We start from the raw sequence: 21,447 nt of genomic DNA on the forward strand, positions 1-21,447 counted from the left end.
CACTGAGGGTTTCAGCAGGATGAGGAGTTTGTGCAGATTGGGAATAGATGGGGACAGTGCTGGAAATGTGAGAAATCAAATGTGTCTTTGTTGTAAACTCTACAGATGAATTTTTATGATGGTCTGGGAAGATGAGAAAATGAAGACTAAAGTAAATAGATACAATTGCATCCTTGGCTGTGGTGGTCTCTGTCAGGACCCTGTTATATGTGCTCAGGCTTTACATACAGATACTACAAAATTCTGGCCAGCTTGTGGAAAACATGACATGCTGCAGATCCGAGTGTCAGCATCACATCCTAAATCAGTATGGCTTTATATATTACACATATACATGCACACACACACGTATACTTTTAATTATTATTTTAATTTTTAAAGAAAAATTCTTAACTTTGGTATATTTCCATACCTGTAACTTATTTCTTTTTCCTTTGATGGACCTGTGTGAAGCCTCGCTTTTGTGCATGGTCAGCTGTAGTTTTATTGATATCATTTTTGTGGTAGAAATTATTTTTGATTACTCGTTATTGCATTTTTTTTTCTTTTTTTGAGGAGGTGCGGTAATTCTAGTATTTTGGTTTTCTTTTGGTGGGAGGGGTAATTTAAGATATTTTCACAGTATAGACTTTTACGGTCACTTTTTTTTTGAACTGGGGGAAAAAGGAAGGGATTTAAACTTGTATATATTTTTTATATGCAGTTAATAGTTTAGAATAAGAATACTCGCTATTTTTTAGGCCCCCAGGGGACTTGAGATTATTTGAGATCTCCTGTTAAACCCAACTTCATAGGAGGTTCAAGATGGCATCCCACTGCTGCTGTAGCAACTCATTGGATCCCAAGGTCACATTGCATAGGGAAGATGGGCAGTGATGCATGCACTAACAACCTGACTTTTTAAATGCCGCTGTCACTGACAGCAACATTTAAATGGCTAAACAACAGAGTAACGACACAGCTTCTAATCTCAATTAGTCAGATGTCTAGATTTGTTAAGCCAAGAGAAATACACTATTGTGTTTGCGTTGACTTTTGAATGTAGGTGTTTCTTTGGCTGGCCAAGGAGGACAGTGACTCAGGGTGGAACAATGATGTTGGTCACTATGCTAATTGCATATTGTACTAAACCAGCTAGTTGTTGATTTACAAGAGCACCAACTATGTAAATTGATTAAATGCTCAAACAATGAGACCTGATTCCTGCACCTTTCCCCCCGACCTGACACTGATGACCTTAGCCACATATGTAAATATAAAAAGCATTTTTCTATCCTGCTGCAATGCGAATCAGAGACACATTCTTCAGGACAGCAGATGGATAGCATGGCTCCATCCAGAGAGAAACAATTGGATTCTACAGGTTTCCAGCCTAAGTGTATGTTCCCTGACTGGAAGGATACAGATCTGCTCCACTGACCATCAGAGAACTCATGGATACATTTGGGGAAACCAGGTTGGGACAATGAGTTCACCTGGCCCCATGGAGATGTTTTTTGGGGTTGCCAGGTGGGACAGTCCGGTCGCCTGGACCCCATGGAGACGGTTCGAAGAAGTCAGATTGGGAACAGCTGGTCATCTGGCCCCATGGAAACTCGGAGAGGCCAGGATGGGACCTTCAGGTCTCCTAGCCTTGTACATCGATGGACTGTCAGCTTCCTAACCTTGCCGCTACCTCCTCTCTGTGGGGGCTCGCCAAAAGTGGGGGGCCACTTGTTGAGGTAGCTGGCCCTTTAAAGTCCCAAAGTAACAGCTGCTCTATTCTTGGCAGGCCAGCGGAAGGGTGAGACTGTAATTTTGCACCATCTTGGGTATTTGATGAGACTATTTTATGCTTTTATTGTCTGTTTTGTGGTTCAATAAAATATTGCCACAGTGTTTTACACTCACCCTGTGTTGTCTGAGTCGTATTATGCCCACGGAAGACCCCGGGTCTTCACAAACAGTGTTTAGCTCCGGTTATTGCTATTACAGGTAGATGTCTACTGTAAAACACAGCCGCCAATTGCCTGATATGTACTAAGCTCAGTTCCTGAGCCCAGTCAAAACATGAGCAACAGGACAGGGATTTACTCTTAAATCAGGATGCACAAAGGAGTTAAAAGGGGTTGAAATGCAATAAATTATAACAAAAGTTCCTTTCCCCTTTACGTGCCAATAAAGGCTGTGATTTCTGTGTCAATGCAATTTTTATGGCGATCAAGGTGAATTCTTCCATGTTTGTCCCAACTTTTGGACAGAATCCACTATACTTGTGCAAGTGGGGGACGTGTTAAGCACTGCACAGAAGTGAGGACCACCAAGAAGGTGACCACTTATAATCACATGACCACCGAAATCATGATCATAAAGTAGACAGATACTTTCATCTATGGTTCACACTGCAAGAAAATGTGCATCCCGGGGCCCTTAGTGCCACAGTGCGCTATGAAGGTACCTATGCTAGAAAAACACCAGCTCAAAAAAGGATAAAACTTCTAATTCTTTATTACAAAATTATTAAAACAGGATTTTAAATATCTTTATAGACTATGATTGCAAGTGGATAATTTTTAATAATTTTGAAATAATGAACTGGACGTTTTATGAAGACGGTGTATTTGCTCTATGTGGAGACTGGATGGAGCATCGGCTGTACAGAGGAGTTTCCACAATATGGGAATATAGTGGGAATGGTGAGCTGTTTTTTTAATCGTTTTCTGAGGAACTTGTGCTTTTACCAGCGGAACAACATATTTATAAGCTTTTTCAGATTTTTGCCTGTAATGTCAACGACTAAATTATCATAAAACACAGATCACTACAGATGACAGAGAACCATACCCCGACAACTCTCTTCATCGCTTCCAGCTTTGCAGAGTCTTTGTTACTCTCCAACATTTGCTTTAGGTCTTCATTCCTGAAAAAAAAAAATATGATTATTATCCCAAAAATAAAATAGCTGTAGTCTCGTCAACCACAGACTAGTAGCCATTCATGTCTGCCTAGTAGCCATGCATGTCTGCTCAATGGTAAACTGACTCAAGTTCACAAAGAGCAGAGACAAGACTGAAATAAATGCACAGGGCAGGTTTATTCAGTCTGCAATACACAGCATTTACACAGAAGATGACCCTGGTTTGCAGCTCCCAGCAATTTGTCAGGCATGTATACTATGTTCTCTGGTCGTTCTAAAAAAAATAACAAACACATGCATGTTCAACAAATTCATAGCCTTGCTCCAAGTGGTCGACCTCCACCACTCAGTAAAGGGGTTGTCCATGTTCTCTCTTCTGAACTGCACTGCTCTCCCACCACCCGGCTTCTGCTTGCTGATGGCGATGCACTCCTGAAGACTGACAGCAAAGAGCTTGCAAGAGTTGTGCAAGTAAAGCAGGACTACCTGTGCAAACAGACTATTATACGACCAATAATCAGCAAACAAGTATCTGATCGGCAGTTGTTTAGTGCCGCATGTCATGTATTGTAAATAGACCTTAAAGACGACCTTCCACCAGCTCTAACATGTCAAATTGCCTAAATTATGGAATAGTGGCTGCAGAGCTGAGCAATATGCAGTTTTTCATTTCTCATCTCCACTGTGGAGATATTAGTTTGTGAAGTTTACAGTCTAAGTTTCCCTTAAACCAACTGGGCGTTAGAGAATAGTCTATGGGGGAGTGTACTTTTTCCTCTCCATGACGTTGACCAATCATAAGCAGGAGGCATCATACAGGGGCAGTGGGAAAAATTATATATATATATATATATATATATATATATATATGCCCCCAGACCAGGCTTTGTATGAGACATGCACGACTGCTTTTACTTACTAATCTCACTGCCAGCATCTATGGTACGAGCAGGGGAGTGGAGTATAGCAGAGCTGTGTCATTACATTCTCCTCTGCATTTGCAGCTCTCATCTAACAGCGCTGCCAGTGTGGGAGGAGGGGGGAGCAGAACAGCGCTGTCAGTGTGGGAGGAGGGGGGAGAAGAACAACGCTGTCAGTGTGGGAGGAGGGGGGAGAAGAACAGCGCTGTCAGTGTGGGAGGAGGGGGGAGCAGAACAGCGCTGTCAGTGTGGGAGGAGGGGGGAGCAGAACAGCGCTGTCAGTGTGGGAGGACGGGGAGAAGAACAGCGCTGTCAGTGTGGGAGGACGGGGAGAAGAACAACGCTGTCAGTGTGGGAGGAGGGGGGAGAAGAACAGCGCTGTCAGTGTGGGAGGAGGGGGGAGCAGAACAGCGCTGTCAGTGTGGGAGGAGGGGGGAGCAGAACAGCGCTGTCAGTGTGGGAGGAGGGGGGAGCAGAACAGCGCTGTCAGTGTGGGAGGAGGGGGGGAGCAGAACAACGCTGTCAGTGTGGGAGGACGGGGAGAAGAACAGCGCTGCCAGTGTGGGAGGAGGGGGGAGCAGAACAGCGCTGTCAGTGTGGGAGGAGGGGGGAGCAGAACAACGCTGTCAGTGTGGGAGGAGGGGGGAGCAGAACAACGCTGTCAGTGTGGGAGGAGAGGGGAGCAGAACAACGCTGTCAGTGTGGGAGGACGGGGAGCAGAACAGCGCTGTCAGTGTGGGAGGAGGGGGGAGCAGAACAGCGCTGTCAGTGTGGGAGGAGGGGGGAGAAGAACAGCGCTGTCAGTGTGGGAGGAGGGGGGAGCAGAACAACGCTGTCAGTGTGGGAGGACGGGGAGAAGAACAGCGCTGTCAGTGTGGGAGGAGGGGGGAGCAGAACAACGCTGTCAGTGTGGGAGGCCGGGGAGAAGAACAGCGCTGTCAGTGTGGGAGGAGGGGGGAGCAGAACAGCGCTGTCAGTGTGGGAGGAGGGGGGAGAAGAACAACGCTGTCCGTGTTGGAGGAGGGGGGAGAAGAACAGCGCTGTCAGTGTGGGAGGAGGGGGGAGAAGAACAGCGCTGTCAGTGTGGGAGGAGGGGGGAGCAGAACAGCGCTGTCAGTGTGGGAGGAGGGGGGAGCAGAACAGCGCTGTCAGTGTGGGAGGAGGGGGGGAGCAGAACAACGCTGTCAGTGTGGGAGGAGGGGGGAGCAGAACAACGCTGTCAGTGTGGGAGGACGGGGAGAAGAACAGCGCTGCCAGTGTGGGAGGAGGGGGGAGCAGAACAGCGCTGTCAGTGTGGGAGGAGGGGGGAGCAGAACAACGCTGTCAGTGTGGGAGGAGGGGGGAGCAGAACAACGCTGTCAGTGTGGGAGGAGGGGGGAGCAGAACAACGCTGTCAGTGTGGGAGGACGGGGAGCAGAACAGCGCTGTCAGTGTGGGAGGAGGGGGGAGCAGAACAGCGCTGTCAGTGTGGGAGGACGGGGAGCAGAACAGCGCTGTCAGTGTGGGAGGACGGGGAGCAGAACAGCGCTGTCAGTGTGGGAGGAGGGGGGAGCAGAACAGCGCTGTCAGTGTGGGAGGAGGGGGGAGCAGAACAGTGCTGTCAGTGTGGGAGGAGGGGGAGCAGAACAGCGCTGTCAGTGTGGGAGGAGGGGGAGCAGAACAGCGCTGTCAGTGTGGGAGGAGGGGGAGCAGAACAGCGCTGTCAGTGTGGGAGGAGGGGGAGCAGAACAGCGCTGTCAGTGTGGGAGGAGGGGCGAAGCAGAACAGCGCTGTCAGTGTGGGAGGAGGGGCGAAGCAGAACAGCGCTGTCAGTGTGGGAGGAGGGGGAGCAGAACAGCGCTGTCAGTGTGGGAGGAAGGGGGAGCAGAAGAGCGCTGTCAGTGTGGGAGGAGGGGCGAAGCAGAACAGCGCTGTCAGTGTGGGAGGAGGGGGAGCAGAACAGCGCTGTCAGTGTGGGAGGAAGGGGGAGCAGAAGAGCGCTGTCAGTGTGGGAGGAAGGGGGAGCAGAAGAGCGCTGTCAGTGTGGGAGGACGGGGAGAAGAACAGCGCTGTCAGTGTGGGAGGAGGGGGGAGCAGAACAGCGCTGTCAGTGTGGGAGGAGGGGGGGGAGCAGAACAGCGCTGTCAGTGTGGGAGGAGGGGGGAGCAGAACAACGCTGTCAGTGTGGGAGGACGGGGAGAAGAACAGCGCTGTCAGTGTGGGAGGAGGGGGGAGCAGAACAACGCTGTCAGTGTGGGAGGACGGGGAGAAGAACAGCGCTGTCAGTGTGGGAGGAGGGGGGAGCAGAACAACGCTGTCAGTGTGGGAGGCCGGGGAGAAGAACAGCGCTGTCAGTGTGGGAGGAGGGGGGAGCAGAACAGCGCTGTCAGTGTGGGAGGAGGGGGGAGCAGAACAACGCTGTCAGTGTGGGAGGAGGGGGGAGCAGAACAACGCTGTCAGTGTGGGAGGAGAGGGGAGCAGAACAGCGCTGTCAGTGTGGGAGGACGGGGAGCAGAACAGCGCTGTCAGTGTGGGAGGAGGGGGGAGCAGAACAGCGCTGTCAGTGTGGGAGGAGGGGGGAGAAGAACAGCGCTGTCAGTGTGGGAGGAGGGGGGAGCAGAACAACGCTGTCAGTGTGGGAGGACGGGGAGAAGAACAGCGCTGTCAGTGTGGGAGGAGGGGGGAGCAGAACAACGCTGTCAGTGTGGGAGGCCGGGGAGAAGAACAGCGCTGTCAGTGTGGGAGGAGGGGGGAGCAGAACAGCGCTGTCAGTGTGGGAGGAGGGGGGAGAAGAACAACGCTGTCCGTGTTGGAGGAGGGGGGAGAAGAACAGCGCTGTCAGTGTGGGAGGAGGGGGGAGAAGAACAGCGCTGTCAGTGTGGGAGGAGGGGGGAGCAGAACAGCGCTGTCAGTGTGGGAGGAGGGGGGAGCAGAACAGCGCTGTCAGTGTGGGAGGAGGGGGGGAGCAGAACAACGCTGTCAGTGTGGGAGGAGGGGGGAGCAGAACAGTGCTGTCAGTGTGGGAGGAGGGGGAGCAGAACAGCGCTGTCAGTGTGGGAGGAGGGGGAGCAGAACAGCGCTGTCAGTGTGGGAGGAGGGGGAGCAGAACAGCGCTGTCAGTGTGGGAGGAGGGGGAGCAGAACAGCGCTGTCAGTGTGGGAGGAGGGGCGAAGCAGAACAGCGCTGTCAGTGTGGGAGGAAGGGGGAGCAGAAGAGCGCTGTCAGTGTGGGAGGAAGGGGGAGCAGAAGAGCGCTGTCAGTGTGGGAGGAGGGGGGAGCAGAACAGCGCTGTCAGTGTGGGAGGAGGGGGAGCAGAACAGCGCTGTCAGTGTGGGAGGAGGGGGAGCAGAACAGCGCTGTCAGTGTGGGAGGAGGGGGAGCAGAACAGCGCTGTCAGTGTGGGAGGAGGGGGGAGCAGAACAGAGCCGACAGTGTCCTGGGGATAAGAGCTGCAGTTGCAGTGGTGTTTGCAGTGACACCCCCACTAACACTGTAATCACAGTAGATGCCAGAAGTGAGTTCAGTGAAGATCTTTGTAAACAGTATCATTATTATTTTCTCTATTAACAGTGCCTTGAAAAAGTATTCATACCCAGTGAACTTTTCCACATTTTTCCACGATACACCCACAAACTTAAATGTATTTCATTGGGATTTTATGTAATATAACACAAAGTAGCAAATATTTGCGAAGTGTAAAGGAAATAATAATAACACATGGTTTTCTAATTATTTAAAAAATATCAATCTGAGTGACGTGCATTTGTATTCAGCCAACTTAAGTCAATACTTTGTAGGACCACCTTTCACTGCAATTACTGATGCAAGTCTTCTGGGGTATGCCTCTACCAGCTTTGCACATCTAGAGGCTGATATTTTTGCCCATTCTTCTTTTCAAGTCTTGTCACAGATTCTCAATGGGATTTAGGTCTGGAGTATGACTGTGCCATTCACACACATGAATATGCTTTGGTCTAAACCAGGGGTCTCAAACACGCGGCCGGCCCCTCCGGCTTCTTCTTGCGGCCCGCAGGCACAGACCCCGTAACGATCGCAGCTCTCTCCTGCAGCCGACATCAGCGCTGTAGTGCAGTGTACTGCCACGCAGAGACCGGCTCTCAGTGCCAGCCGCCGGCCTATAAGACATCTGCATCCCAGCGCAGCAGCGTATGACGTCACTGACACGCGCAGATGTCAACTGCTGGCCTCTGATAGGCCGGCGGCTGGCACTGAGAGCCGGTCTCTGCGTGGCAGTACACTGCACTACAGCGCTGATGTCGGCGGCTGCTGGAGAGAGCCGCGATCGTTACGGGGTCTGTGCCTGCAGGGGGGGGGGACCCCGAGCGTAGTATCGGGGGGGGACCCCCGAGCGCAGTATCGGGACGGACGGATGGACCCCGTGCGCAGTATGGGGGGGACGGACGGACCCCGTGCGCAGTATGGGGGGGGACGGACGGACCCCGTGCGCAGTATGGGGGGGGACGGACGGACCCCGTGCGTAGTATGGGGGGGGACGGACGGACCCCGTGCGCAGTATGGGGGGGGACGGACGGACTCCGTGCGCAGTATGGAGGGGACGGACGGACCCCGTGCGCAGTATGGAGGGGACGGACGGACCCCGTGCGCAGTATGGAGGGGACATGTCTGCAATACGGGGGACGTGGATGGGAAACCATGTCTGCAATACGGGGGACGTGGATGGGAAACCATGTCTGCAATACGGGGGACCTGGATGGAAGGACCATGTCTGCAATACGGGGGACCTGGATGGGAGGACCATGTCTGCAATACGGGGGACCTGGATGGGAGGACCATGTCAGCAATACGGGGGACCTGGATGGGAGGACCATGTCTGCAATACGGGGGACCTGGATGGGAGGACCATGTCAGCAATACGGGGGACCTGGATGGGAGGACCATGTCAGCAATACGGGGGACCTGGATGGGAGGACCATGTCTGCAATACGGGGGACCTGGATGGGAGACCATGTCTGCAATACGGGGACCTGGATGGGAGACCATGTCTGCAATATGAAAGACCTGGATGGGGGACCATGTCTGCAATATGGGGAACCTGGATGGGAGACCATGTCTGCAAGATGAGGACCAGTTCAAAAGGTGTATAGAAAATAAAATGATATCACTAAAAATGTCACTTTGTCATGCAAATAATGCGGCCCCCGAAATTAAAAGGTTTTCTGTGTGCAGCCCATATGCCCAGCTGAGTTTGAGACCTCTGGTCTAAACCATTACATTGCAGCTCTGGCAGTAGGTTTAGGGTCGTTGTCCTGCTGGATGGACAACCTCCGCCCTAGTCTCAAGTTTTTGCACCAGCTTCCCTGTCCCTGCTGAAGGAAAGCTTCCCCAAAGCATGATGCTGCCACCACCATTTCTTAAAGCTGGGGATGGTGTTTTCATGTTACAGTGTTAGTTTTCTACCACAAAAGACTTTTGCGTTTAGCCTAAAAAGTTCTACTTTGGTCTCATCTGAGCCGAGCACCTTGCTCTACATGCTATCTTTGTCTCCTACATGGCTTTTTGCAAATGGGACTTCTTATGGCTTCCTTTCAAAAAATTGCTTTCTTCTTGCCACTCTTCCATAAAGGACTGATTTGTGGAGTATATGACTAATAGATGTCCTGTGGACAGATTCTCCCACCTGAGCTGTGCATCTCTGCAGCTCCTCTTGGCTGCTTCTTTAATTAGTTTAGGTGGACAGCCATGTCTTGGGAGGTTTGCAGTTGCACTTGCGAGATGTTCAAAGCTTGGGCTATTTCTTTTTTATATAACCTAACCCTGCTTTACTCTTCTCCAATACATTATCCCTGACCTGTCTGGTGTGTTCCTTGATCTTTATTATGCTGTTTGATCCCAAATGTTCTCAAACAAACCTCTGGAGGCCTTCACAGAACAGCTGTAGTTATACTGAGAATAAATGACACACAGGTGGGCTCAATTTACTAATTATGTGACTTCTGGAGGTAACTGGTCAGTCAGGCTTTTATTTAGGGGTATCAGACTACAGGGCGCAGAAAACAAATGAAGTAGAATCTACTATTGAGTGTGGCCCATTTTTTCTATTTTCTTTTATATGGATCATAAGTTTTTAGATTACGACCTGTGGGCTGGCACCACTATCGGCTTTCAGGTTGTGCTGGTTCATTTTTTTGGGTTTGTTAAATATAGCTTCATACAGAAAAGTTTTCTGAAACTGGAAAAACGACATAGTTACAAAAAATAGTTGTGCGTTTGTAGCCACAAGCATTGACCGAGCGAGTACAACGCACGGCGGCAAATAAACACATGAAGATTAAGTATTATTTAGTGAGCAAAGGCAAATGGAAAGTTCATTAATCCTCTTCATAAATTATATTGTCGATATCCCCTGCCCAACCTTGTCTGAAATACATGACGTACCCCGATTACTGGACAACACTGAGGTCTGCACATAAGCAGCATGTATAAGAGCCACAGCTATATAACACACACACACATATACAATATGTACACACATTCAACCACACATACACACCATTATACTACACATTAGGGCAGGTCTCAAATCCTGGAAATCGGTGTTCCCCATTACGTACAAGCTGTCTGACAAGTTTGCTGGGAACTCCGACCTCTACTTATCAGAGACCATTAAGACACTTGTTTGGGTAAGGAGGATTAGTACATACAAAGCTATTCACCTGGGTGTACAGACATAGAAAAAAGGTGAAATTCCAGCCGGTGATCGCTATAGTATTAGCGCCGCAAATGACTCATAATATGGTGATCACGTCCTCCCCCATGCTACACTGGTGAGGATAACCGCTTGTAATGTGCCTCATTAGGACCTAATGATATCACATTGGGGGACAGAGATCTCCTGCTCCAGACCCATGAGCCAACATGGAGACGTGCTCCATACGTGCAGCTCCCATTATGGCTGACTTTAAGCTGTCTTTTTATTACAAAAAAATATTAATCCATCCGAATAGTGGTCACGCAATACTAAATTTTTCCTAGAATTGACTTGCCAGTTGTGGCTTCACCCAACAAAGCCCGCTGCATGTCAGAGGTGCCGTGAGTAGGACGCAGGGTGGTCCACTGATGGCACCAAGAATCGCTTTCTGATATAGATTGTCTATGATGCCACAGATGCTATAGTGTAATTGGTGCCACCAGCGTCCAATATATTGTATAGTCTATAAAGCAGTCGGCCGTGCGCTCCTGTGATCCCTGTGGGACTTCCTCTGGCTGCGGATCATCTCTAGGGACAATGAAAGGATCGGCCACTGAAATTCAACTAGCCAGATCTTTCTCTTCCCTGATTTCATCTATTGGAGGAAGAGTTGGGAGGTCCATGCCCATAAGACTGTTGAACAATCCCACTGACGTTTATTTATTTTACTCACTTATATAGCGCCATTAATTCCACAGCGCTTTACAGACATTATTGGCACTGTCCCCATTGGGGCTCACAATCTACATTCCCTATCAGTATGTTTTTGGAGTGTGGGAGGAAACCGGAGAACTCGGAGGAAACTCACGCAAATATGGGGAGAACATTAGCGACTTCTGCCGACTTTAAGCTGCGTAAGGGGTTTCTTAAGAATTAAAATGGAATCTGGCTGCAGGATTTACCCCCATTAATTACAGCATTGCATGTGTCATTTACCAGTGATTTCTAGAAACCCCAATGTTTAGGCAAAGATTCCAGCATGATCATAAAATCAGCTTTTTAATGTTGTGGCGCCACATATTATAATTAGTTGAACTAGTCCTAGAGGTGTGCACTTAGTGCTGACCAGTCCAACCCCGCCAGCCGAAATGTCGCCCACAGAGGCGTGACATTTGTCTCTAAAGGGCCCCTCTGCATTCTGCCTAAATCCCAAAAAAGCGTGGTTACAGCCGTGACGTAGGACATGCACAGTAAACTTCTGTGCCACCCCCTGGCGTTACACTGTGTATGCCCGCAGTCTGACAGCCCGAGCCTCCCTGTATGAGCCCACAGCACATGTGCTGCTGTTCTAGTGCTGAGCCGGCACGTCACTGTGCAGTACATGCCTGAAGCGTGTCACTACTTGCCGGCTCAGCACTATAACACAGCAGCACATCTGCCTCTCAGACTACGGGCATACGGGCAGATGCCAGGGCAGTGCCACAGGCAGAAGTTCATTGTGTGTGCCCCAAATCACAGCTGTAACTGCAGTATTTATGGATCAGGCAGGATGCAGAGGGGCATTACAGCCTCCCTGGGCGAAATATCGGCTGGCGGACTGGTCCACACTAACCACACAACTCCTCGTGTAGCGAATATGTGGCGCCAAAATATTAAAAAGTGGATTTTACAATTATGCTGGAATCTTTCCTTAAACATCGGGGTGGCTACAAATCAGTGTTAAATGACATCCAAAGCTGTAATTAGCTAATAGGCTAATTCCAGATGTCACATTCTCTTTAACTTGAGAGGAAAATATGTTATTTATTTGGCATCGAGCTAAAAAGGACATTTTGTTAGTGGGAGTGCTCGTCACCAGCCAATCAGCATCACACAGAATATATGGCAACTGGCTGAGAACAGCTGACAACAATCTGCCCAAAAGTCCGTTTCAGCAGAATACCATCCTCTAAACTCTAGTGTGAGAGCTGTATAGTGGGGGGAATATCTTTCTAGGTTTTATCTTTTCACCTTGTTAAGTTTCAAGAACTTGGACAGCACAGTGACTTTCATTTATCCGTTTCTTCGCTGTATGGTATTTGTACTAGGGAAAGCTGGGTAATGGGCTCGTGCACATCACCAAGTATATTGGACAAGTGCTATCCGGGATATTCTATGGGGCAGTGCACGTCAGATTTTCATGGACTGAGAACGGAGAAACATTTTTTTTTCTCTCCACCTTTGAAAAAAACTGATTTGAGCCAAATCAGAGTAATCGGACCATTTTTCTCAGATGGAGAGAAACCGGTTATGTGCACCTCCCCTAACAAACCGTACACAGCTCACCTGCTCTTCCCCCATTCTCGGGCTAGGTAACGCAGCATCCCCATTTCCTACATTGATGCATAACTATGCAGACCTGCAATTCAGGAGTGAGAAAGCTGTAAAGGGGCCATATTGGTTTAACCCAACTTTCCCAAAGACAGATCAAACTAACAAACAGCTGGTTAACTCGAAATGACAGACGAACGCAACGTCTTATATCAGCGCATAAAGAAGGGAGGAGAAGGATCGTACATATAACATAAACATGCCAAGGACTGGTCATACATACCCAAGGATTAGGGCAGAGAACTGCTGCTCTCCACTGCTCAGCCCTATTTCTTCTGCGGTGGGCTCAGGACTCAGACTGAGCTGGAGGTTGTCGGCCACATTGAGTACAGACTTGACCGCGGAGGTAGCGCTCACTTTCTTTATTAAGGCTATGTGCTGCTCCATGGTGCACACTGATCCAAAGGAAGCAAGTGTTGTAGTGTTCTGGCCTTGATAACTCCCCGGGATACGATTATTGTAGTCGGACAGGATATAATGTCCCTGTAGCACAACGAAAACTTCTTACATGTTCCAAAGCATTTCCCTTTGAAAACAACCCCTGACGGCGGTCACAGCACAAAGTGACAGTCATCCAACCTAAATGAACAGGCCTAGGGGCGGCCGGAGCAACGCGCATTTCATGCCTGTTAGATGTATGTCCCAGCAAGAAAGAGAAGTTTGAGAAAGTTCCTTTTTTCTTCCTTGCTCTTGGGTGACACGAGCCCACATTTCACGCTCACATGCTGCAAATGAAAAAGTGACGTAAAGCCCATCTGCTCACATGTCCGACAGAGGAAGCGTACAGGAGCCGCTTCCCTATAGACACCGTATACCACGAAGAAATGCTGCTCTACGAGAATGAGAGTGACCCTTCCCATAAGGTGTGTCTCCTTCATGGGACCCAGTCACAGCCTCATAAAGAAGGTAATGAGTTTGGATGAAAGGTAAAGTGATTGCCCTACTACCTCTACTACTGTAAATGCAGCACTTAAGGGTTTACAGAAGGCTTAAGACTGCACATCATACATGGAGTCTCATACCTGTGATGACTGCTGGCTGGATGGGAAGCCATAATGGAGAAGAACCAGTTATAAGAAAGGAAGGAGCTATGCCTTATATTCAGCAAAGCACCGCGCGCCCATCCACATCTCGCCAGGTGCAGGAGCTGCGGCCATTTCTGCAATATTCTGGTCCGCACTAGTGCATGCTGCAGTGGTCCATGTGGAATACTGCTTGTGTGACGTTAATAATGTCAATGCGCCCTCCTGAAGGGTTTGCCTGACATTTTAAGAAAATGACCTTTCTTATCTGTTAAATCCCTAGTCCCTCCAGCGCTGGTGGTCCTTGCTGAACTTGCAGCCATAACATCGCACGCACATACATACATACATACATACATACATACACAGCTACAGCAAATCGCTGGCTTCAGTGGTGATGCATCTACGGTACGAGACGGCTGAGGGCAGTGTTTGATTCCAGTGATAGTGTCATGTCCATTTTTTTTCTTGTATCTTTTACTTCTCTTCAGACACCTTTCTTAAAGTCCCAAACGTCCCCTTTTAAAAAAATCTATTCAGCGGTTTATAAAAGAGAACGTTCTCCTTCCATGTGCCCCATCACAGTATATAGATGCTTTCCACTCAGGAACCCCTTCTGCCAAGATCGGATGAGAAATATCAACTGTTCCTGAAGAACTCTATCAGTCAAGGGTGATACAGTGGTGTGAAAAAGTGTTTGCCCCCTTCCTGATTTCTTATTCTTTTGCATGTTTGTCACACTTAAATGTTTCAGATCACAAAACAAAAATAAAAATATTACACAAAGATAACACAAGTAACCATAAAATGCAGTTTTTAAGTGAAGGTCTTTATTATTAAGGGAAAAGGAAATCCAAACCTACAGGGCCCTGTGTGAGAAAGTGATTGTCCCCCCCACCCCCTTAAAACATACATTAAATGTGGTTTATCACATCTTTCGGAAGCGGAGATCAATTTCCCTAGCCACACACAGGCCTGATTACTGCCACAACTGTTCTCAAACAAGAAATCACTTAAATAGGACCTGCCTGACAGAGTGAAGTGGACCAAAAGATCCTCAAAAGCTAGACGTCATGCTGCGATCCAAAGAAATTCAGGAACAAATGAGAAACAAAGTAATTGAGATCTATCAGTCTGGAAAAGGTTATAAAACCATTTCTAAAGCTTTGGGACTCCAGCGAACCACAATGAAAGCCATTATCCACAAATGGTGAAAACATGGAACAGTAGTGAACCTTCCCAGGAGTGGCTGGCCGACCAAAATTACCCCAAGAGCGTAGCGATGATTCATCCAAGAGGTCACAAAACCCCACAACAACCACCAAACAACTGCAAGCCTTACTTGCCTCAGTTAAGGTCAGTGTTCATGACTCCACCATAAGAAAGAGACTGGGCAAAAATGGCATGCATCGCAGAGTACCAAGATGAAAACCACTGCTGAGCAAAAAGAACATAAAGGCTCGTCTCAGTTTTGCTAGAAAACATCTTGATGATCGCCAAGACTTTTGGGAAAATACTCTGTGGACTGACGAGACAAAAGTTCAACTTTTTGGAAGGTGTATGTCCCATTACATGTGGCGTAGAAGTAACACAGCATTTTAGAAAAGGAACATCATACCAACAGTAAAATATGGTGGTGGGAGTGTGTGGTGGTCTGGGGCTGTTCTGCTGCTTCAGGACCTGGAAGACTTGCTGTGGTAAATGAAACCATGAATTCGGCTGTCTACCAAAAAATCCTGAAGGAGAATGTACGGCCATCTCGTCGTGACCTCAAGCTGAAGTGCACTTGGGTTATGCAGCAGGACAATGATCCAAAATACACCAGAAAGTCCACCTCCTAATGGCTTAAGAAAAACAAAATTAAGACTTTGGAGTGGCATACTCAAAATTCTGACCTTAATCCCATTGAGATGCTGTGGCATGACCTTAAATAGGCAGTTCATGCTCGGAAACCCTCCAGTGTGGCTGAACTACAACAATTTTGCAAAGAGTTGTAAAAGACTCATAGCTAGATATCGCAAACGCTTGATTGCAGTTGTTGCTGCTAAGGGTGGCCCAACCAGTTATTAGATTTACGGAGCAATCACTTTCTCACACAGGGCCTGTAGGTTTGGATTTCTTTTTCCCTTAATAATAAAGACCTTAATTTAAAAACTGCATCTTGTGATTACTTGTGTTATCTTTGTCTAATATTTAAATTTGTTTTGTGATCTGAAACATTTCAGTGTGAAAACTATGAAAAAGTATAAGAAGTCAGGAAGGGAGCAAACACTTTTTCACACCACTGTATTTGAATGGCGCATGTATTATTACATTTTTCCTATAGAAAACAGATCACTTTTGGTGTTTGAAATGGGATCTGCAGTGATCGAGTGATCGTTAGGTCCGTTGTCACCATGACACATGTCTGGCATGAATTATGTACCAACTTATCCCTCTTACACTGCTGCAAAGGCTGATTTGATGTTCAGCTGGTGCACATATAGGATGCCACTCCACTTTCTCAGAAAAACATACAAGTGAATGACTGAACAATCATTAAAAGAGCAGGGTTGAAATGTTCTGAATTTAGTCATATTAAAATACAAAAAATTGGGGTGTCTGTGCTTTTAAACGAAAAAAGCCATGTTCTTCTAACCCAGTGTAAAACTTTCAACTATGGATGGGGGCAGCCCTGTTCAGGACCACAGTCTCTGGGCCAGCGTAGAAAGTGGCTACTACCTCGCTCCCTGGAGGACCCATCTGTATTACACAGACAACACATTGATTTGAACGGAGGTGCGCAATGCTTCTTTTTCCCTGTGGTGGCGCTGCAGGATTATGTAACACTGCCAAGTATTCAAAACATATTATTTATTTGTATTGCACCATTAAATCCAGGGGACTGTACATGTGTAGAGGGTTTATATACATATTACATACAAATATTTTATACAGCAAAAAGGAGGATCAAAAATGCTTTAAAAGCTCATCAAATCATGGAAAGTTAAAAAAAAGTAAGTTCAAATCACCTTGTGGGATTAAAAAATTGAAAAAATATTTGTTTAAAAATCTTGGAAAAAAATATAGGATAGAAAACTAATTTTTAGATTTCCATCAAAACCAGCTTTATTTAAAAGAAAATGGATAAGTGGTATTGCCATGGTCCAAACTATACAACCATCATACTATTTATTCCACACCGCAAGTGAGAACAGTAAAAAATAAAATTAAAAACAATGATGAAATTGCTCCTTTTCTGTATTTTATCACTCAAAAAAAAAAAAAAAAAAAAAACAGAACAGTTATCAAAACAGTTGTATGCTCCACACAATGGCACCAATGAAAAAAAAAGTCTTTAAAGTGGATTTATTGTGCATAAGAAATAAAACATAAAAAGAACTAAAAATTCTATATTGCCAGTTGGGCTGAAATGTAAAAGGTCGCAAAATATTAAGCATAAAAATAAATATCAAAAAGGTTTATTTGTCCCAGAAAGAGTTAATAAATTATAATCAATAAGTGTGCCCCAAAGTTATGCCAATGTAAAGTATAACTTCCCCTACAAAAAAAATCTCCCATTAAAACAATGTTAACAGTAAAATAACAGTTATGGCTTAAAAAAAAAAAAAAAAAAAAAAAAGAAGACTGAGTGAAAAAAAAATAAAATAACAAAAATAATGAAATAAATTCCTGTGCACACAAAGCTTGCCTGCTAGGCTATGTTCACAATGAGTTTTTTGAGGTATTCCAAAACCTTGAGATATTTAGGCTATGTGCACACAATGCAGAAATGCTCCAGATTTTTCCTGAGCGTTTCTGCATCTCCCTGGCAGAAAAAATGCATGCGGATTGTATATGCGGATTGTGCATGCGGATTGTGCATGCGGATTGTATATGCGGATTGTATATGCGGATTGTGCATGCGGACTGTATATGCGGATTGTGCATGCGGATTGTGCATGCGGATTGTGCATGCGGATTGTGCATGCGGACTGTACATGCGGATTGTACATGCGGACTGTGCATGCGGATTGTACATGCGGATTGTGCATGCGGACTGTACATGCGGATTGTACATGCGGACTGTGCATGCGGATTTTACATACGTTTTTTCCTGCCAGGGACATGTGGATGTGAAGCGTTCTTCACGTGCATTTTCGCATGCGGGTTGACAAGCGCTTTCCAAGGGATTTTAGCATCACTTGGAAAGTGCTTGACAACAAAGGGCATGGATTTATATACTGTGACCTTAAAGAATGGTAAAAAATAAAAAATGAAATATTATACTTACCTTCTGATGGCCCCTGGTGTCCTTATACGATCCGTGTTTTTTTTGTGAACATAACCTTAGGAGTTAATATATCCAACATGGCCATGATGTCCAACTGTAAATGACAGGTTGGGGCTCTCTCTAAGGCCTCATTCACACTCCATGCTGCAATATTCTTTGTCACAGACAGCAGTGGTCCTTGTATTGTTACACTGCTCTGCATGAGGGACATAATACATACAGCAACTAATAAAGAAAATTCAAAGAGCTGTCCGGACGTCTGCAGGATGAGTCACAGCATTGTGACAAAGCGTGCTGACCATAATCGCGTGGTCTCAATGGGACATGTGGCTTGGGACCCCGCCACAGACAGGGCGAGTAACATCCAAGTATAAGGGCAACCAGACTAGGCAGAACGTTACCTTACCTGGAATAGCTTTCACCCCTATTAGTGTGTTCTGGTATTAAGCCTATCAGCCCCCCTTTAGGACAGGCTTGCAGAGATGGGCATGCCTTCTTATCTTATGGTTAAGATAATTTTCAGTCGATCTAAAAAGTCTACACACCCCTGATAAAATGCCAGGTAGTCATGAAAAAAAAAAATATATATATATATCACACAGTGGTGGCCAAAAGTATTGGCACCCCTGCAATTCTGTCAGATAATACGCAGTTTCTTCCTGAAAATGATTGCAATCACAAATTCTTTGGTATTATTATCTTCATTTAATTTGTCTTCAATGAAAAAACACAAAAAGAATTGTCCTAAAGCCAAATTGGATATAATTCCACACCAAACCTAAAAAGGGGGTGGACAAAAGTATTGGCACCCTTTGAAAAATCATGTGATGCTTCTCGAATTCGTGTAATTAACAGCACCTGTAACTTACCTGTGGCACCTAACAGGTGTTGGCAATAAGTAAATCACACTTGCAGCCAGTTAACATGGATTAAAGTTGACTCAACCTCTGTCCTGTGTCCTTGTGTGTACCACATTGAGCATGGAGAAAAGAAAGAAGACCAACGAACTGTCTGAGGACTTGAGAAACCAAATTGTGAGGAAGCATGAACAATCTCAAGGCTACAAGTCCATCTCCAAAGACCTGAATGTTCCTGTGTCTTCCGTGCGCAGTGCCATCAAGAAGTGTAAAGCCCATGGCACTGTGGCTAACCTCCCTAGATGTGGACGGAAAAGAAAAATTGACGAGAGATTTCAACGCAAGATTGTTCGGATGGTGGATAAAGAACCTCGACTAACATTCAAACAAGTTCAAGCTGCCCTGCAGTCCGAGGGTACAACAGTGTCAACCCGTACTATCCGTCGCCGTCTGAATGAAAAGGGACTGTATGGTAGGATACCCAGGAAGACCCCACTTCTTACCCCGAGACATAAAAAAGCCAGGCTGGAGTTTGCCAAAACTTACCTGAGAAAGCCAAAAACGTTTTGGAAGAATGTTCTCTGGTCAGATGAGACAAAAGTAGAGCTTTTTGGGAAAAAGCATCAACATAGAGTGTACAGGAAAAAAAAAAAGAGACATTCAAAGAAAAGAACACGGTCCCTACAGTCAAACATGGCGGAGGTTCCCTGATGTTTTGGGGTTGCTTTGCTGCCTCTGGCACTGGACTGCTTGACCGTGTGCATGGCATTATGAAGTCTGAAGACTACCAACAAATTTTGCAGCATAATGTAGGGCCCAGTGTGAGAAAGCTGGGTCTCCCTCAGAGGTCATGGGTCTTCCAGCAGGACAATGACCCAAAACACACTTCTAAAAGCACTATAAAATGGTTTGAGAGAAAGCACTGGAGACTTCTAAGGTGGCCAGCAATGAGTCCAGACCTGAATCCCATAGAACACCTGTGGAGAGATCTCAAAATGGCAGTTTGGAGAAGGCACCCTTCAAATATCAGGGACCTGGAGCAGTTTGCTAAAGAAGAATGGTCTACAATTCCAGCAGAGCATTGTAAGAAACTCATTGATGGTTACCGGAAGCGGTTGTTAGCAGTTATTTTGGCTAAAGGTTGTTGCAACCAAGTATTAGGCTGAGGGTGCCAATACTTTTGTCTGGCCCATTTGTGGAGTTTTGTGTGAAATGATCAATGATTTGATTTTTGCTTCATTCTCTTTTGTTTTTTCCTTGCAAGCAAATTAAATGAAGATAATAATACCAAAGAATTTGTGATTGCAATCATTTTCAGGAACCAAGAATAATACCAAGAATAATAATTTCAGAACTTTTTTCTACCTGTAATGTCATACATAATCTGTACAAATCCATTGTGAAATTAACTGAAATCCTTTTAAAGCCACGTTCACACATTCAGTATTTTACATCAGTATTTGTAAGCGTGTGAACATGGCCTGAAGGGGAGAATAAAAATAATAAAACTGAAATAATGTGGTTCCATAAGTGTGAACACCCTCTTATAATTGGGGAGGGTTGTGTTCAGAATTAGCCAATCACATTTACACTCATGTTACATAGTAGTCAGTGAACAGCCGCCATCATTTACACCAATTCTGATTATCCCCATATAAAGTTTAGCTGTTCTAGTAGGATTGAGTAAAATCGGCCATGTACACTGAAATTTTGGCTATGATGTATGTGTGTGCGGTCCGTGGTGCTCACATCTCGTCTGAATCTCACGTCTATGGCCAGCTTTACTGCGCCCAGTACAGTAGCCAAATAAAGCAATTCTGCAAAGACATGAGGACGCAACATTGAAAATGCTCTACTGCCATCTAGTGGACACAAGTTGTTACTGCAATGGTTTCATCCACTATTTCTTACAATAGTTGTCAATAGGTTGGTTGAATTTCACTTGAAGAAAAACATGAAGGAATTAAGGGTATATTCACAGTTTTGTTTTTTTTTTTTCAATTTGTTATTTGAGCAAGTTAGCTAAAAGAAAAGGAAAAAAAATTGGCAAAAAAAGCGATAAAGATCAAAAGAATGGGAAACCCACTGCTGTTCACATGCTCAAGGCTTCGTCAGCATTTTCGTCATTGTTTAATAGTTAATAAAGTCTGAAAAAAAAAAAAAAGATAAAACAGGCCAAAAAAAACACTGGGAAAAAAAAAAAAAACCACACTGAAAAAGAGTTCAAGAAAAGAAAAAAAGATGCTTCAGGTTTACAAAACTTTGCAATAGCGATCATGTCCAGAGTCCAAGGAACGGCCTCAGGGTCGCCAGCTGCGGTGATCTGATCATTAGCAACATTTTAGTGGGGAAAATAAATGAAATTTTTTTTCTTCTAATCACTTCACTTGGAGTTAATTTCGGTGAAGCACCTGAAGGGTTTAACTTCCCAACAGGAGTTTTAAATACTTTGGGTGCGGT

The 21,447-nt window shown here is 46.1% G+C and overlaps 1 protein-coding gene across 4 annotated transcripts in view; it reads right to left on the reverse strand.

Moving 5' to 3' along the window:
* AP3B1 (adaptor related protein complex 3 subunit beta 1) overlaps positions 1–21,447 on the reverse strand; it is a 579,624-nt gene that overhangs the window by 542,047 nt on the left and 16,130 nt on the right. For 3 of the 4 annotated variants that reach the window (XR_012320508.1, XR_012320502.1, XM_073680170.1), the window contains exons 1-2: positions 13,059–13,667; positions 2,824–2,899 (exon numbers count right to left, since the gene is read on the reverse strand). Coding sequence is in view for 2 of the 4 variants with exons in the window: in XM_073680170.1 (XP_073536271.1) it covers positions 2,824–2,899; positions 13,059–13,222 (240 nt within the window). In the remaining 2 variants the exon portion in view is untranslated. Of the gene's footprint in view, positions 1–2,823; positions 2,900–13,058; positions 13,668–21,447 lie in introns of those variants that run through there. The other variant, XM_073680171.1, reaches the window with a different exon arrangement.

The sequence above is a fragment of the Phyllobates terribilis genome, unplaced genomic scaffold, assembly GCF_046119375.1.
Source record: "Phyllobates terribilis strain yellow unplaced genomic scaffold, ASM4611937v1 Scaffold_1__5_contigs__length_1240528914, whole genome shotgun sequence".
In the NCBI taxonomy this organism is placed as follows: Eukaryota; Metazoa; Chordata; class Amphibia; order Anura; family Dendrobatidae; genus Phyllobates; species Phyllobates terribilis.